This window comes from Trachypithecus francoisi, unplaced genomic scaffold (assembly GCF_009764315.1).
Source record: "Trachypithecus francoisi isolate TF-2019V2 unplaced genomic scaffold, Tfra_2.0 Lachesis_group20, whole genome shotgun sequence".
Lineage (NCBI taxonomy): Eukaryota > Metazoa > Chordata > Mammalia > Primates > Cercopithecidae > Trachypithecus > Trachypithecus francoisi.
In genome coordinates this window covers 18283137-18301154 of record NW_022681466.1, presented here as the reverse complement: position 1 = coordinate 18301154, position 18018 = coordinate 18283137, and the positions used below count along the sequence as shown (strand labels likewise).

General features: G+C 49.1%; 2 protein-coding genes across 6 annotated transcripts in view; one reads left to right on the top strand and one right to left on the bottom strand.

The window, feature by feature from the left end:
- The window catches only part of DNAJC7 (DnaJ heat shock protein family (Hsp40) member C7), a 43613-nt gene extending 35123 nt beyond the window's left edge, over nt 1–8490 (bottom strand). Inside the window, exon 1 of one of the 2 annotated variants that reach the window (XM_033183008.1) lies at nt 8183–8490. In XM_033183008.1, the coding sequence (XP_033038899.1) occupies nt 8183–8259 (77 nt within the window). In that variant the 5' untranslated portion in view covers nt 8260–8490. Of the gene's footprint in view, nt 1–1712; nt 1932–8182 lie in introns of those variants that run through there. The other variant, XM_033183009.1, reaches the window with a different exon arrangement.
- A 2604-nt stretch (nt 8491–11094) lies between these two features.
- NKIRAS2 (NFKB inhibitor interacting Ras like 2) lies at nt 11095–16709 on the top strand. 4 transcript variants are annotated; one of them, XM_033183003.1, is made up of 4 exons: nt 11204–11362; nt 12692–12818; nt 13557–13798; nt 14716–16709. In XM_033183003.1, the coding sequence occupies exons 2-4, from the start codon at nt 12725–12727 to the stop codon at nt 14953–14955; spliced, it is 576 nt and encodes a 191-aa protein (XP_033038894.1). In that variant the 5' UTR covers nt 11204–11362; nt 12692–12724; the 3' UTR covers nt 14956–16709. The 4 variants fall into 4 exon arrangements, with proteins under 4 accessions (XP_033038895.1, XP_033038894.1, XP_033038893.1 ...); XM_033183002.1 differs by having other exon boundaries at nt 11204–11427; nt 12711–12818; XM_033183001.1 differs by having other exon boundaries at nt 11206–11362; nt 12711–12818.
- The last annotated feature ends 1309 nt before the right edge of the window (nt 16710–18018 follow it).

Genomic DNA, 18018 nt, shown 5'->3' with positions numbered 1-18018 from the left:
GCACTCCCTACTGTTCAGGCAGGGACAGACACCAGGCAGCAAGCTGTGCCTGGCTATGCAGCTGCCTACGCCGTATTCAGTAAGGAAGGAAAAGCAAGCAACCAATTCAAGCCCTACAGAAATCCCATCACTGCAAGCAGAAAGATATTCACTTGGAAATGTTTGTCTCAACAGTGTTTTAAATTTATTTTAGATCCTTAAATGAGAGGTGTCACAATCTATTACATCTACCTAACCTTCACTTATCCCTGGGGAGAGGAGACCCAATAATGAAGCTATCTCTGAGAAACATGCTTCTCTGAAACCATTCTGAGGATACAAGTCACTGGCTATTCAGCATTAGCCAGAGGCTTGCTTTCACAACATATCCCCAAACCCACCATTTTCCATCCCTTGGTTCCCTATTCTGTGACATCTCCCACTATAGGGACACCAGTACCCATCAAAAATGTAAAACTGAGGAACTACAATTAAGGAAAAGGCTGCTTTGGCCGGGCGCGGTGGCTCATTACTATAATCTCAGCACTTTGGGAGACCGAGGCAGGCAGATCCTGAGGTCATGGGATCAAGACCATCCTGGCCAACATGGTGAAACCCGCTCTACTAAAAATATAAAAAATTAGCTGGGCGTGGTGGCATGCAACTGTAGTCCCAGTTACTCAGGAGGCTGAGGCAAGAGGATCACTTGAACCCAGGAGGCGGAGATTGCAGTGAGCCGAGATCGTGCCACTGCACGCTCCAGCGTGGCAACAGAGCGAGACTCCATCACAAAAAAAAAAAAAGAAAGAAAGAAAGAAAGGGAAGGAAGGAAGGAAGGAAGGAGCCAGCTACTTCCTAGGCCGGGTGCTGCAGTGGCTCACGCCTGTAATCTCAGCACTTTGGGAGGCCAAGGCAGGCGGATCATCTGAGGTTGGGAGTTCGAGACCAGACTGACCAACATGGAGAAACCCCGTCTCTACAAAAAAACAAAAAACAAAATTAGCCGGCTGTGGTGGCGCATGCCTGTAATCCCAGCTACTCGGGAAGCTGACTCTGGAGAATTGGTTGAACCTTGAAGGCGGAGGCTACAGGGAGCCGAGATTGTGCCACTGCACTCCAGCCTGGGCAACAAGAGTGAAACTCTGTCTCAAAAAAAAAAAAAAAAAATATATATATATATATATATATATATATATAAAGGCTGCTTCATGAGTCTTTTTGGGTGGAGTGGGGTGGGGTGGAGATGGGAACCAGAGTGGGGAGGAGCCTGGATTGTCAACTGCTATTTTACTTCTCAAAGTTGTCTTGGTTCCTTAGTTCAACAGGTGGTTAACTGTCTCAGGGCAAACTGTCCAAGGAAGAACTCTCAGGACAGAAACTCCAAAAACAAGAGAGGGTCCTGCTTGCCCCTCATACTCTCTCCAAAAGTAATATTAGAATCAGGAGAGATGGTTAACACTGCTTATCTGACAATCTCGCCTCCCCACACAAATTGTAAGTCACATGCCAATGGAATTTCAGGTCTCAGAATAAGACCTGAGAGTCATATATTCCTCCTATTACCATTCTCAAAAGCCTCAACCACTCACATTCTTACCAATGGTGAGGGTAAAACATAGGAATTGCCATTTTGATCCAAACCGGAGAAGAAAAAACAGTGTCACTCCAATAAAAGTTGTTGGGATAGCTGCACTCTGAATTTTGTTCTTACTTCTGAAAGTTTAAAAGAATACCTGGAACGACCTCTAAGTAACTTCCACATCACTCAGCGCTGGAGAGAGGGGACCAAAGACTAGTGCAGTAAGGAAGAAATGGGCTCTCAGAGGGACTCTGCATCGGGCCACAAGGCAACTAGGCAACTGCTGACCATTGTTCTCCAATCTTCTAAAGTCCTGAAGAAGGAAAACTCAAGTGCCCAGTACTCAGCTTTTCAAAACCTTTAAAATACAAACTTCAAAGACTAAACTAATCCCTGATTGGCTGGAATGTACAATAAGGCTGGGCTTTCAGCCAATCAGAGTTCTGGTTGTTGGGAGTGGACTGGACTCTAAGGCAACTGCCACTCACTTGGCCCCTATATTTTCTCAAAATTCTTGTTTCTCTGGCACTAGTTCATATGTGGATCTGAATTAAAGCAGTTAAGAGAGAATCTTTCTCTGTACTCTACCTTTGCTCCAGTTACGATTATCTACTTTGCAACTTGTCAATTAATTTGCCGGTATTGAGAATTCTGTATTCCTAGGTTTATCTCTTCCTTAACCATGACTCATTTCTCCTCTCATCTCCCATTTCTTCATGTCTGACTACACTTAGTGCATAGCAAAAGGAGAAAAATGTTTCTCACTGATTTGGGATCCAGGTCAAAGATAAATTCCCACTCAGTTTGGAGGCTTACTGAAATGTCTAGGTGCTTGCTCTGAAACTTCAAGAGGAAGATTAGAAGGACACATTCCTAAGAATTTCAAACTGGGTAAGGAAGAAAGCAGGGGACGCATGCCCACAAGCTCTTCAGTTAAGTAAGGCCACAAACTTAAAAATGCCATGCAAAGCTGCAGCAAACAAACAGCAACTACAGCAAACCAGGGACATGAATTCAGAGTTCAGTTGTCCCCATTAACAATGTGAATAGAGAAATAAAAGGCAAAATCCTAACAGAAAAGAGTTTACAATACCTAGGTAGTAAGCGCCTAATAATTGCTCTTATTTGTGCCTATCAGGAAAACATACAGAGAAGTTAAGCTTATCAGCTCAAGGAATCAGGTAAGGATGTCCTGACTCTTACGTCTACGGATCCCTTGATTCTTTTAGATCTTGTTGTCCAGTCACACTAGGTATATGTTGAGACACATAAGTGTTTTCTCTTTGAAAAACAATTTGAGGTCGGGTGCAGTGGCTCACGCCTGTAATCCCAGCACTTTGGGAAGCCAAGGCAGGCGGATCATGAGGTTAAGAGATCAAGAACATCCTGGCCAACACAGTGAAACTCCGTCTCTACTAAAAATATAAAAATTAGCTGGGCATGGTAGCATGTGCCTATAGTCCTAGCTAGTCAGGAGGCTGAGGCAGAAGAATCGCTTGAACCTGGGAGGCGGAGGCTGCAGTGAGCTGAGATCACACCACTGCACTCCAGCCTGGCGACAGAGCAAGACTCTATCAAAAACAAAAGAAGAAAGAAAGAAAAACAATTTGAAATCCCTCAAGTTTACCATAAGAAAGACTCCCTATAGAGATCAAGCTGTTTCCCAGCCCAGGAGATAACAATGAGAGATCCTTAACTGAAGACAGGTATTCCCATATTAGGTAAAGCAGTCGGCAACTTCACAGGAAAACATAAAGCTTAAGTTAGTTGAAATGTGAAACATCTGAAGTTTAACCGTCTGGCTCAAAAAGAGCTTTGCCTGTTTTGGTGAGCAAAGAGAAATAATCTTCATGCATAGAATCCTGATTTCTTTTGGAGTGCCAACTAATACATCTTTTATTTTAGCCCCAACCCTTTTTTTTTTTTTTTTTGAGACAAGGTTTCACTCTGTCACCCAGGATGGAGTGCAGTGGTGTGATCACAACTCACCGCAGCCTCGACCTCCCCCATCTCAGGTGATACTTTCACCTCAGCCTCCCAAGTAGCAGGGCCTACAGGTATGCACCATCACACCCTGCTAATTTTTGTATTTTTTTTACAGAGATGAGGGGGGGTTTCACCATGTTGCCCAGGTTGGTCTCGAACTCCTGGCCTCAAGCAATCCACTGGCCTCAGCCTCCCAAAGTGCTGGAATTACAGGCGTGAGCCACCGCACCCAACCTTAAATGTTTTTGTAGAGACTAAGTCTCACTATGTTGCCCAGGCTGGTCTCAAACTACTCAGCTCAAGCAATCCTCTCATCTTGACCTCACAAAGTGCTAGGATTACAGGCGTGAGCCACTAAGCCTAGCCTTATTTTAGTTTCTTGGCTAAAATAAGGGAAACAGAACTTTGTCAGAGTGACATGCAAAAAAATTGAAATCTATCTCTTTTCTCTCTAGAAACACTAAAGCAAAGGAAATAAAACATGTAGCCATTTAAAATGCTGCAATCGTGAAGTCCAACGTCTTAAAAGCGCCTCTCATTTTGCCCCCCCGCAGGACTGTGACAACTTAGCAGCAGCAGGACATGTCTTAAGCCAAGACATAAGGAAGGAAGGACTCTTTGCTGGACCTCACAAAAACAACCCAAGACCCATTAACACTTGTATCTCTAAATGAACTGGTAGTGGGACCATAACAACAGAGGCAGGAACTTGGCCAAAGAACTCTAACCAAGCCAGACAGTAAAAGGGCATTTGTAAGGGATGCCCCTATCACTGCCCTCTGCTATGGCCACACAAGAGGAATCCAGGAAACATGAAAAACATAAAACCACCTCCCTCCAAAGCTTCTAAATCTCCATCCCATTTTCAGCACTGGAAAAAATCATATATAAACAAGGTTTTTTCATACTAACAGAGCCTAATGTTTATTCTTTTTTTTTTTTTTGAGACAGAGTTTCACTCCTGTTGCCCAGGCTGGATAGAATGGAGTGATCTCGGCTCACCACAACCTCCGCCTACCGGGCTCAAGTGATTCTCCTGCCTCAGCCTCCGAGTAGTTGGGGCTACAGGCATGCGCCACGACGTGTGGCTATTTTTTTTTTTCTATTTTTAGTAGGGATAGGGTTTCTCCATGTTGGTCAGGCTGGTCTCGAACTCCCGACCTCAGGTGATCAGCCTGCTTCGGCCTCCCAAAGTGCTGGGATGACAGGCGTAAGCCACCACGCCTGGCCAATGTTTATTCTTCTAAGGATGTCTGATGTGGCAAAAAGTTAACTGATTTTTTTATTTATTTAACTTATTTTCTTTCTTTTTTTTTTTTTGAGACGGAGTCTCGCTGCGTGGCCCAGGCTGGAGTGCAGTGGTGTGACCTTGGCTCACTGCAACCTCCGCCTCCCGGCGGGTTCGAGAGACTCTCCTGCCTCAGTCTCCCGATTAGCTGGGATTACAGGTGCCCACCACCACGCCCAGCTATTTTTTGTATTTTTAGTAGAGATGGGTTTTCACCATGTTGGCCAGGCTGGTCTTGAACTCTAGACCTCATGATCCGCCCACCTCAGCCTCCCAAAATGCTGAGATTATAGGCGTGAGCCACTGCACCCAGCCTTATTTTCCTTTTGACTTGTGCACAAAAGTGGTATATAATAAACATGTTTAATTCTGTCAAAAAGAGTGCTATATATGAGAAACATAAAAGTCTGATAAGAATGCATTTTTTTCTTTTTTTAATTGAACTTTTTTTTTTTGAGATGGAGTTTTGCTCTTGTTGCTGGAGTGCAATGGCATGATCTCCCCTCACCGCAACCTCCACCTCCACCTCCTAGGTTCAATCTCCACCTCCTAGGTTCAATCAATTCTCCCACCTCAGCCCCACCTCCACCTCCTAGGTTCAATCTCCACCTCCTAGGTTCAATCAATTCTCCCACCTCAGCCCCACCTCCACCTCCTAGGTTCAATCTCCACCTCCTAGGTTCAACCTCCACCTCCTAGGTTCAATCAATTCTCCCACCTCAGCCTCCCGACTAGCTGGGATTACAGGTGTACGTCACCACGCCCGGCTAATTTTTGTATTTTTAGTAGAGACAGGGTTTCACCATATTAGTCATGCTGGTTTCGAATTCCTGACCTCAGGTGATCCACCTGCCTTGGCCTCCCAAAGTGCTGGGATTACAGGTGTGAGCCACCATGCCCAGCCTTTTTCCTTTTTTAATTAATTTTTTTCTCTCACTATTTGAACTACAGGAATAATGCATGTTGTCATGTTTAATTTACAGTTATATTTTCTTAGTGACAGATAAAATAATTTGCATTCTGCAATCAATGACTTTTTTTCTTGAGATGGAATCTCACTCTGTCACCCAGGCTGGAGTGCAATGGCACAATCTCAGTTCACTGCAACCTCCACCTCCTGAGTTCAAGCAATTCTCCTGCCTCAGCCTCCTGTGTAACTGGGATTACATGTGTGTGCCACCATGCCCAGCTAATTTTTGTATTTTTAGCAGAGACAGGGTTCTGCCACGTTGGCCATGCTAGTCTCAAACTCCTGACCCCAGCTGACCGACCTGCCTTGGCCTCCCAAAGTGCTGGGATTACAGGCGTGAGCTACTTAAGTAATAAGGTAGTTTACCTTATTTTGTTGTACTGCTATAAAATACCATGTTTTGTGCGATGTGGTCACATTACAGCATAATCTATTTTATTATACGTCTTCAGGTTCATTTACTCCAATTTTATGACAGAATATCCTCTAAGGCTGTAATTGAAGAAATGTATTTGCTTTAGATAGGAGGTTTTGAAATGAAAGCCAAAATAGGGACACTCTACATCAGAGATTTACAATGAGCAGGATGAATTTTTAAAATTACCTATGGCCAGCAGGGTGCGGTGGCTCACGCCTGTAATCCCAGCATTATGGGAGGCTGAGGCAGGAGGATCATGAGGTCAGGAGATGGAGACCATCCTGGCTAACACGGTGAAACCCCGTCTCTACTAAAAATACAAAAAAAAAAAAAAAATTAGCCGGGCATGGTGGGCGCCTGTAGTCCCAGCTACCGGGGAGGCTGAGGCAGGAGAATGGTGTGAACCCAGGAGGCGGAGCTTGCAGTGAGCTGAGATGGCGCCACCACACTCCAGCCTGGGCGACAGAGTGAGACTCCGTCTCTAAAAATAAAAAATAAATAAATAAATTACCTATGGCCAAATCCCTATTTATAATATAAAGGACCACTGAACTCTTTCCAAATCCAAGTAACTCTCTACAATTAATTTAAGCTCTGTCTGCGCTGCGAGAAATTTTGTTTCCCATTGCAGCTCTTTAATGATGTATAAGGGTTGATGATGCTTAACTTTAAATATCTAGAAAGAAGTAGGAACAACATGAAAGCTCAAAATTAAGAACAGAGACTGGACTCTGGTGTCCTGGCTTCTCTGATATCCCAGGGGCCTATTACACTTTGTCAGGCCCCCCAGCTCCCAACGGATCAGGAACTTGAGACACTGGCTGTGGTAACAACCCTCAAGCTTGATAACTATTCATGGCCTCCGAGTACTTCTTACATTTCCAACTCATCAGATAGTAAAAATCTCAGAATCCTGATTTCAGATCTCATGAACTAATTCTACATCACCACCTCAAATTACCCAGCCTGAAGACATAACAGGCTTGGTATGAAGATATAAAGTATGTGGGAATGAGACTGAGGGCACTGTAGACATCTTGAACAAAAGGGTCAGATTAACCTACAGCTGATAAGGAAAGGGCTCCAAACTTCTAGAACCTTCTTGTCAATTCTGCTTCAGTATTAGAACACGTATGACTACCCACAACTCTGTCCCAACCCCATTTCCAATAATCTGGCCTAACTGTTGCCAGAATCTAGAGCGTTCTCGAAAACCACTCACTCAGCAGCTCCCTTGGCTAGTCCCACTGGCAATCTCGAACCACTGCAGCTGCTTCGGAGTGCCAACAGCGCCCAAGCAGTTGCCCTCTTCCTTGGTGCTTAACTTAAGAAAGAACAGTGCTGGGAAGGATAAAGATCACCCAGGAAGGTTAGGGGAAGAGGAGTATGACACAGAGAACATGAGATAAACCCCTCGCTCTTCCCTTTTTCTCTATCATCTTTGACTTCTGGGATAACCGGGGGCAACCAGGTCAATTATGGAGACACACAATCACCTCCAACCCAGACTAGTGATCGAAAGGGAAAACGGGGTGAGGAGAGCAAAGGTTTTGGAGATGGAAAGTACAGACAGGCAACAATGCACAGAAGTTAACAAGAGAAGGAGGGGGTCAGGGGCGATGTAAGGAAGTCGTCATCGACGCCGCGCCGCCTCCCCCACCTCGCACCAGACCTCCGAAATTGCCCTCCGAGACTCGGGCTCTCCTATAAGGACGATCGTCCTCTCAGCTGGAGAACAAGGCCATGCCTCAGCTCCTTCGCCAGGCGGAAGCGGGAGAGGAAGGCCGACCCCCAAGAGCGCCCCTTCAGGGGGTCCATCCGGCCTTGATCTCAGATTGGGGGGGGTGTTTGCGTAGGGCGGGGCATCGCCTCAACAGCTGGGGGCTGCATCATGGCAGGAACGGGTTTCCCTGAGCCACGGAGCTGCAGCTTGCCTCCTCTACTACCCTGCTACCCGGTTACCTCTTCGCCTCTTCGTCGTCGAGCAGCTCTGGCTCGGTCGCCGCCATTACCACATCGCACTCCGCGGCAGCCGCCATCTTACCGCCGGGACCAGAGAGCTGGGTGGGAGGCCGGCGGTGAAGAGCACTTCCGGTTGGAGCATAGAGCAGCTCAGTGCCGCCGCGCCCAGAAGGGCTCCCTCGGGCTCGTCTACCAGAGAGAGGCTCCGCTTGGGGCCAGAGCGGCCTTCCGCCCCCGGATGTCCACGGTGGTCTCCGCGCCGGGGCGGGAGCCCAGGGACTGTGCCTGTGCGTAGGCGGCGCCACTTTACCCGTGGATGGGAAGGGAGGTGTACCGGTGGTAGCCTCTCTAGGGCTTGATTGGTTTCAGTAGTCCAAGAGCCTCGTTGCCATAGCAACTTCCAATCCTAGAGAGTCTTCCTAAAAGGCTCCGTGGAGTCTGGGTTGGGTGGGGACCAGGTGACCCAAGACTGTAGGGAAAGAGTCCCCACTGCTACCTTTCCGACCTTGGAGTGTGTTCACAGCTTCTTCCTGGAAAAGGCAAGAGACACTTTGAGCCCAGTTCCCCCAGCTTTCATCGTTCTCTGGAAGCCCTGCCCAATCAAGCCAGGGGAACGCAGGGCGTCTTCACCCTGCGCCTTTCATCCACTCCGGATCTCCAAACACCAGCTGGTTCATCACCCTAATGACGCTGACCCTTTTATGAGGCTGCTTTCATGTCAGCCGCCTGGGAGTGCCATCTCAGCATTAAGCCTAGGAAAGCTGACACATGGCGCCCCAGACCTTGCCCTGGAGTTTATAAGGAAGCTCGCTGGGTGAGGTCCCTGCTCTTGTGTCCCCATTACTCCCACCTCTTATATAAACTCTCTACTCATCGGCTTGTCTTGCCGAATGCGGTCTGGATTGAGAACTCACAGGGGACAAGGGCACAGTTTAATTGTCTTGTTATTCCCTCACCCAAGCTACTATTTATGGAGCTGAATTAAATTGGAGCTTTCTGGGGTTAAATTGGAGGAGTATTAGGAGTAGCTTTAGCTAAGAGTAGCTAAAATGAGAAGAGGGCAAAGGAATTTTTAAAAGGATTTACCTGTTTCTTCCAGGAAAACAGCATGTGCCAATGCTCCTACCCTGCCTATCCCAGTGTGGGGGGAGCTGAAACCACAGCGACCACTGAGTAGGGAGGGATAGGACAAGCTCACTAGGTTGGAAAGGAGGGGTCATTCGTTGAGCCAATCACTCAATAGCCCTTTCCAAAACGCCTACTCTGTGCTAGGTTGTGAGGGCACAAGACTTACAGACCACCTGCCCTGCCTGTCAGTGGCTCATAGTCCAGTCTAATGCTAGCCAACCTGTCTCACCATCTTCCCACTTTATGTTCTAAGGCAACTCATTTATTCCCACAGCTTTACTTCCATCTGTTGATGACTCTCAACTCTACATATCTCCAACCTAGACCTTTCTTCAGCTTCCACAGCTGCATATTCCAACTATCTACTGGATATCTCTTGTATGTTTCACAAATCCCCAAAGCTTACCATATTTAAATTTAACTTTTCATTGTCTACCTACACCTCAACAACAGAAAAAACAAATGCTGGATGTAAGTATTATCTTTCCTAAATTCCGTATCTTGTTAAATGGATTAAACCATTCTCACTCTTGGCTTCCAATTTGTTGCTCAGTTTTGTTGATTCTCTTACCAAATATTTCCCAAATGCATCTCCAGTTTTCCATCCCGATTCAGGCGCTCATCATATTTTTAAATCTTGGAATAGGCTGGGCATGGTGGCATGCATCTGTAGTCCCAGCTACTTGGGAGGCTGAGGCAGGAGGATCACTTGAGCACAGGAGTTAGAGGCTACAGTGAGCTATGAGCACACCAGTGTACTCCAGCATGGAGAAAAGAGTAAGACCCTATCCCTAAAAACAAAAAACGGCAACAACAAAGCAACAGAAAAAAAAAAAAAACTTGGAATACAGCAATAGTCTCCTAATCGGTCCTTAATTTCATCTCTGTCCAGTCTTCCCTCTTCTGCCAGAGTGACCTTCCTCAGGGACTGATCATGTCACTTCATTGGCACTGGCTTTCCATTGCCGTCAGTTTGATCTCTTTGGCCTACCACACAAAGCCTTTGGATTATCTGTTTCTTTTATTTTTTTAATTATTTAATTTGAGTACCAGTATTTAGGTCCTTTCTACCACCAATATTGAACCCAAGTTCTCATAGTTCCAGAAAATGCCATGACTTGTAGCCATGTTTCCTCCACCCTAGGACACCCTTTCCCCCAAGCTCTTCAGTGTCCGCTGACTCAAAGTTAAATGCCCTTGGCCGGGCGCGGTGGCTCAAGCCTGTAATCCCAGCACTTTGGGAGGCCGAGACGGGTGGATCGCGAGGTCAGGAGATCGAGACCATCCTGGCTAACACGGCGAAACCCCGTCTCTACTAAAAAATAGAAAAAACTAGCCGGGCGAGTTGGCGGGCGCCTGTAGTCCCAGCTACTCGGGAGGCTGAGGCAGGAGAATGGCGTAAACCCGGGAGGCGGAGCTTGCAGTGAGCTGAGATCCGGCCACTGCACTCCAGCCTGGGCGACTGCGAGACTCCGTCTCAAAAAAAAAAAAAAAAAAAAAAAAAAGTTAAATGCCCTTTTGCTGTGCCCCACAGCACCTCAGTAATTGTTAGACATCTAGCTTCTCTAGACCATGAGTTCTGAGGGGCAGCCACCGTATCTAACTCGTCCACTTTCTCTCAGTATATGGCCCTGCACATGGCACAGAGAAGATGCTCAGAAAACATTTGACGAATGAATGATTGAGTAAACGAAGAGTTACTGTACCCTGATCGCCTTTAGAGGGAGAACATTTGGGCCTCAGAGACACCAGGACAACAAGCGGCCCGCGTCCAGGGAGTCTAGAACTTTGGGCTCCCGCGCACACCCAGGCCAGGTCGTGGCCGTCATTCCGCCGCCGGCCTCTGGGGGAGCTGCGCGGTCCGCACCCGTTCTCCGCTGCCGGAATTCGTCTTGCCTGACGGAAGCTGGGGAGAGGGCAGGCGGCGGGGACGGGGCCCAGCGGAGCCTACACCGACCCGGGAGGAAGACTGGATCCTGTGCGGCGGTGCTGCCCCTCCCCTGGTCCCCGCGCGCTCCGAGGGCCCGGCTGGTGCTGCGGGGGCCCCGGGAGGTACGGAGCTGGGAGGCGAGGCTCGTCCGGCGCTAGGATCGGCCTCCACCTCCGGGCCGCTTTAGGTGGCTGGTCTCTGCCTCTCATTCATCTGGGGGCTCCCCCGTGGGAAAATCTGTGGCGGAGGCTCCTCTGGCCCACTCTTATGGTGTCTTTTATTGTAGGTCTCAGTATATGAAGAGGGGATCTGTGTCAGGAGCTTCCCCTGGAGAGGTTTCTGTTTGGGACCGTCTTTGGGAGTGATCTATCTCTGCTCGCTGTGGGGGGATCTTTGTCTGGAGCTCTTGGGTGGGGGGGGCTTGTGTTTGGAAGTTTGCCTTCGGGGAGATACCTGTCTGGGACCTCTTAGGGTTTCTATGAGCTTTCTCTTTTGTGTCTGTCAGCCCAAGGGCAGCAAAAAGTATCTCCTTTCTGAAGCCTTTTTTTCCCTAGGTTTCCTCACTCTTTCTCTCTTATGTTCATTTTAGCCGTATACTTGACTGGGGTTTAGAGGGAATTGATTGTTGTTCAGATGAGTCGTACAGGAAAGCAGATTGTCTTTTTTTTTTTTTTTTTTTTTTGAGACGGAGTCTCGCTCTGTTCCCCAGGTTGAAGTGCAGTGGCACAATCTTGGCTCACTGCAACCTCCGGCTCCCGGGTTCAAGCGATTCTCCTGCCTCAGCCTCTCAAGTAGCTGGGATTACAGGCACTGCCACCACGCCTGGCTAATTTTTTGTATTTTTAGTAGAGACGAGGTTTCACTATGTTGGCCAGTCTGGTCTCGAACTCCTGACTTTGTGATCCGCCCACCTCAGCCTCCCGAAGTGCTGGCATGAGCCACCGTGCCCTGCCCCAGATTATCCTTTTTATTTGCTCAGTCCCCCCAGGGAGCAGATGGCTTCAGCCAGCCACACAAAATACTATTCCTGCTTAATTCGCCATGGGGTCATGATTAAAGAGAGGAAGCTGGGCTGAGTTCCCTTCACTAATTGGTCCTCTCTACATCTTGTGCACAGAAGGGAACCTGGCCAGTGGCCAGTGACTCTCCTCTCCCTTTATGGCAGCATTTCCAAGCACCCGCCCTGTGACAGGTAGTGGCTAGGAACTGGGGATAACAAAGACGAATAAAATAACAGCTCACCATCCAGTAGTGAACATAGAGACATCGGTTTCCTCTGACTAGCATTGGGATGGTGCTGAAACCCTGGAACTATACATTTAGTTTAGAACTTGGGCTCTCAGTTATGGAAGTTCTGCCTTCTATTTTTTTGGTTTTTGTTTTTGTCCACCAGAAAACATCTGCTAGTAACTGCCCTCTGTGTTGATGCTTTCTTTCCTCACCTCACCCAGCGTGCTTCTGTTCTTCAAGGTTGAAAACTAAGCATGGGGAAGAGCTGCAAGGTGGTCGTGTGTGGCCAGGCGTCTGTGGGCAAAACTTCAATCCTGGAGCAGCTTCTGTATGGGAACCACGTGGTGGGTGAGTGTTATTGGAGGGGGAGGAACAATGGGAGAAGTTGAAGAATAAGGAATAGGCTTGATCACAACACACACAGGCTAAAAGCTGCTCCTGGTGGTTTTTGCCCCTGGAAGAATAAAACTTACATTGTAACAGATCAACTCTGCAACACTGAACAAAATCGGAGAGAGAAAGCCCTGTGTCCAAGATAGGGAGGAGAAGCTGTCATATCACACTTGTGCTTAGCATGGAATTAGCATAAAATTAATGTCCATTGGCTGGGCGTGGTGGATCACACCTGTAATCCCAGCACTTTGGGAGGCTGAGGTGGGCGGATCACCTCAGGTCGGGAGTTCAAGACCAGCCTGAACAACTTGGAGAAACCCCGTCTGTACTTAAAAATACAAAATCAGCCGGGCGTGGTGGCACATGCCTGTAATCCCAGCTATTCAGGAGGCTGAGGCAGGAGAATCACTTGAACCCGGGAGGTACAGGTTGCGGTGAGCCGAGATCGCACCATTACACTCCAGCCTGGGCAACAAGAGCAAAAGTCCGTCTCAAAAAAAAAAAAAAGAAATAAAGAAATTAATGTTAGTTCCCCTAAACCCAAATCATTTCAGTCCTGCCAGGCTGTCAATTCTCTGGCCTCCTCAGCCCCCCACATTCCTTTCTCCCCATCTGGTCCGCCTTAAGCTGTTCTCATAACTCACATTTCCCATCTCCCTCTCCACTTCAGACAGTTTTCTCATTTTATACCAGGTTCAGAGATGATCGAGACGCAGGAAGACATCTACGTGGGCTCCATTGAGACAGACCGAGGGGTGCGAGAGCAGGTGCGTTTCTACGACACCCGGGGGCTCCGAGATGGGGCCGAACTGCCCCGACACTGCTTCTCTTGCACTGATGGCTACGTCCTGGTCTACAGCACAGATAGCAGAGAGTCTTTTCAGCGTGTGGAGCTGCTCAAGAAGGAGATTGACAAATCCAAGGACAAGAAGGAGGTGTGTGGCATAGGCTTCTGGTGGGAGCCTCAGTGATCAGAGAATTTGGGCAGTGGGCTGGTTTGGGGAGCCTGGCATGGCTCCATTCTTCACTCCAAGGTGAGTTAGGAGCCAGAAGTGGGGTGACTGCATGTTGAGTCTGCTCAACCAAAGAGGCCTCTTTGTGGCTTAAGGGGTCCCTGACCTAATGTATGAAGCCCCCACTAGTTGTTCTTCTGATAGTTCCATGCTTTTAGCTATGAAAACCCTTATTTTTTTTTTATTTTTTTTATTTTTTTTGAGACAGGGTCTCACTCTGCCACCCGGGCTGGAGTGCAGTGGCATGATCACAGCTCACTGCAGCCTCAACCTCCCAAGGCTTGGGTGGTCCTCCTGCCTCAGCCCCCTGAGTAGCTAGGACTACAGGTGCACGCCACCATGCCTGGCTCAGTTTTGTATTTTTACTAGAGATGGGGTTTTGTCATGTTGCTCAGGCTGTTCTCAAACTCCTGAACTCAAGCAGTCCACCTGCCTCATCCTCTCAAAGTGTTGGGATTACAGGCATGAGCCACGCATCTGGCCATGAAGGCCCTTCTGTTCTCCAGAATCCCCCTCTAAGCTGCAGAGCTCTGGGAGTGCTTCCTCGTGAGTTGTTGAGCCAGAAACTGACTGCTAGTAATGAGTATGTATGGGCAATACAGGGCTGGTGATAGAACTCCTAAAAGGAGGGCTAGATGGAGGCCAGAATTTGAACAGAGGAAAGAGAAGAAAAAGCAACCATCTCCTTTCCCACAATGAGTGGTATGGAATCTAGAAAGAGACGAGACATCAGCCATTTAGCTTTCCTCTCATAGAATTCCTAGGTGGTTGCCATCTCCCATGTCCATTCCTGGGTCTATGATACATTCACAGGCCTATGCTCTGTTCCTGTTCCCCAGGTCACCATTGTGGTCCTTGGCAACAAGTGTGACTTACAGGAGCAGCGGCGTGTAGACCCAGATGTGGCTCAGCATTGGGCCAAGTCAGAGAAGGTGAAGCTGTGGGAGGTGTCAGTGGCGGACCGGCGCTCCCTCCTGGAGCCCTTCGTCTACCTGGCCAGCAAGATGACGCAACCCCAGAGCAAGTCTGCCTTCCCCCTCAGCCGGAAGAACAAGGGCAGCGGCTCCTTGGATGGCTGAAGAGCTGCCGTTCCTTCTTTATAATCCTAGCCCCATTTCAGCATCTGGGGCTCTGGTAGATGGGTTGAGGGCAAAGTAGAGGGAAAGCTGCCTTTCCCAGTCAGCCACAGAGCTCCCCAGTAGGCCAGGCCCCAGCCACTTTGCTCCCTCTCACCTCCAGGAAGTACAAATACTCTTGGTTGACATCCCCTTCCTCAGCCCTCGCAGCGTACTCCCCACCCCAGCTTTTATAGGCTCTGCTCCACTGTCTCCTGGGGCAGTGGGTCACCGTCCCTTCCAGCTGCCCCAAACAGGAAGCAGAGTCACCATGCAGCAGTGTCCCTCCTCGGGTCTGGTTCCTATTATAGGTAGGTCCCACCCTCTGGGCTTCCCGTCAGTGACATACACTTACGGCACCAGCCTGGACGCCAGAAAAAGGGTGTCCAGGTATTGTGTGTATGCGTTTAGTTGTGCCTGTGTGTGTGTGCATGCACACACATATGCTCCTATACTGGCGTTAGGCGTCTCCTCATCCCTCACCCTGACCTTTCTCCTGTCCTTTTCTTGGCTGGAAGAAGCTAGCCTCCTGGGAGTGTAGTTTTCTGTTTTAAATCCCCCACCCCTGGCTGGGCTCAGTGACTCACGCCTGTAATCCCAGCACTTTGGGAGGCCAAGGCTGGTGGATCACTTGTGGTCAGGAGTTCACGACCAGCCTGGCCAACATTGTGAAACCCCATCTCTGCCAAAAATACAAAAGTTAACCGGGCATGGTGGCACATGCCTGTAATCCCAGCTACTCTGGGAGGCTATGGCATGAAAATGCCTTGAACTCAGAAGGTGGAGGCTGCAGTGAGCTGAGATCGTGCCACTGCACTCCAGCCTGGTCAACAGAGCAAGACTCCATCTCAAGAAAAAAAAAAAAAATTCCCCACCCCCACCAATAGTTTAACTTCCTCTTCCTGCTCAGGGAGCTGATCGGCCTCATTGGTTGAGGTGGAATAGAATAACTGGTCTATGAGTCGCCACCCCACTTTGTGACCCAGCGAGACCTTTCCCCTCTCTGGGTGTCAGTTTCTTATCTGTAAGATGACCAGAGTTGCTCAGATGATCTCCTAGATCCTTTCCAGTTCTCTGATTTTGTAAAGCCAATGGCTTCTCCCTCTTCAAGGTGCTATGCCGACCAGCCCAGAAGGCTGGGATCTGCCGCTCCCTCCAGCCACCAGGGGGTAGGAGTGCACTACCTGCTATCAGTCGCCAGAGTGGCCGCTCTGTGCCCAGCCCGCCAGCCTTGCCCTTGGAGGCTGCTCTTCATCCTGCCTGTGGTTTTCAGCTCAGAGCTGGACTTCTATTTATAAGTTACCTGTATTTATATTTATATGCCCGCTGCCATGGTGAAGGCTGGACAAGGTGCTCCTCTGGCCCCTCCTTCTTACCTCAGATGCCTGAACAAAACAAGGCAAACACATAGCAGCCTCTCAGGAGCAGACAGGTCCTCTTTCGGGGCTCAGGAGGGTGGGCACATACCCAGCGGCCTGCAAAGTGAGCTTATTACCCACTACTTCCTGTGCCCGCTTTGTGCTTCTAAGGTGCACACCTAGCCTAGGTGAGACTGCAGCCAGGCAACCACCGACACACGCCCCTTCTCAAAGCCAGAGGTGAGTGGGGCAGGTGCCCGGGGCTGGGCGAGTGGAATTAGGACACACACAGGCTTGGGCTTCAAGTTCATTTATTGATGCATTCATTGGACACAATAAAACCACAATTGTTATCAAAAAGTTTCCCTCCCCTCCCCCCTTTTTCTGGTTCTCCCATTGGAAATGTCTTAAAAAAAAGATAAGGGGGATACTGGCAAGGTCCCATATTGTGGGGTGCAGAGGGGGAGTGCTGCAGTGGGAGGAAGCTTGTGACACTGATGTTGACAGCATGAAATGGGTCTTGTAAGTGCGTGTGAGACTGCCTCCCAGTACTTCGCTTCACAGTGGCAGGGGCTGGTTGAGAGAAGGGAAAGCCCTTCCTTTGGGAGCCCTGGGGGTATTCGGTATTAGCTGAGTCCATAGTCTGAGGGAGACCCACACCCGCCCTCCAAGAGCTGGGGTTCAGGAAGTCAGAGAAAGGCTAATAAGAGCTGCTGAGGGATGAGTTACCCCCTCAATATTAAGACTGGGCTCATCGGCAAGTATCACTTGAACCAGGGAGGCAGAGGCTGCAGTGAGCCAAGATGGCACCGCTGCACTCTAACCTGGGCAACAGAATGCAACTCTCAAAAAAAAAGAAACAATGTCTGAGCCCATGAATGCCCAGAAGACTAAGATTAAAACAAACAAAACCCTGGGCCCAACCAGAACATTACCTCCTCTCAGTCCCACCCCTTCAGAGCAGATGAAGCCCCCAAAAGCTTTCAGAACCAGCCCCACCACCTCCTTGGCTCTGCCCCACCTTAGCATTGCTGATCGAAGGACTTCTGGGTCCCCCTTTCTCCTCCATGGTCCTCTGTCACACTCCCATGGTCACCTTGTCCTGATAGCCTTGAGCCTGCTCCAGCTAGAGACCCCATCCCTATCTCCAGTGAAGCCCCAGAGCCTAGGAATAGAGGTCAGAGAGTTGTTCCCCAGCTAGGAGAGGATGGCTTGTAGAAGCTAAGATTCCTGGAGTCTGGCCATGTGGGTCCTGGTGTAGGTCTTGGGTGGAGGAAAGTGAGAGCACCACGTGGCTGGGGCTGAGATTTTGCATAGATCTTTGGGGTCTGTCAGGGTGGGAAATGCAGGGAAGCCTAGGACTAACCCTGGAAGGCCTGGGAAAGGAGGGTGGGGACAGTCGTTGGAATGGAGCTGCCCTTAAAACTAGCCCAGTTCGGCCGGCCGCGGTGGCGCAAGCCTGTAATCCCAGCACTTTGGGAGGCCGAGGCGGGCGGATCACAAGGTCAGGAGATCGAGACCATCCTGGCTAACACGGTGAAACCCCGTCTCTACTAAAAAAAATACAAAAAAACTAGCCGGGCGAGGTGGCCGGCGCCTGTAGTCCCAGCTACTCGGGAGGCTGAGGCAGGAGAATGGCGTAAACCCGGGAGGCGGAGCTTGTAGTGAG

What these genes read in the sequence shown, in the direction of transcription:
- NKIRAS2 (XM_033183003.1), top strand. Translation starts at nt 12,725, where the DNA reads ATGGGGAAGAGCTGCAAGGTGGTCGTGTGTGGCCAGGCGTCTGTGGGC. An exon ending in GTATGGGAACCACGTGGTGG is followed by an intron (nt 12,819 to 13,556) that starts GTGAGTGTTATT and finishes ATTTTATACCAG; the next exon opens with GTTCAGAGATGATCGAGACG. An exon ending in AATCCAAGGACAAGAAGGAG is followed by an intron (nt 13,799 to 14,715) that starts GTGTGTGGCATA and finishes CCTGTTCCCCAG; the next exon opens with GTCACCATTGTGGTCCTTGG.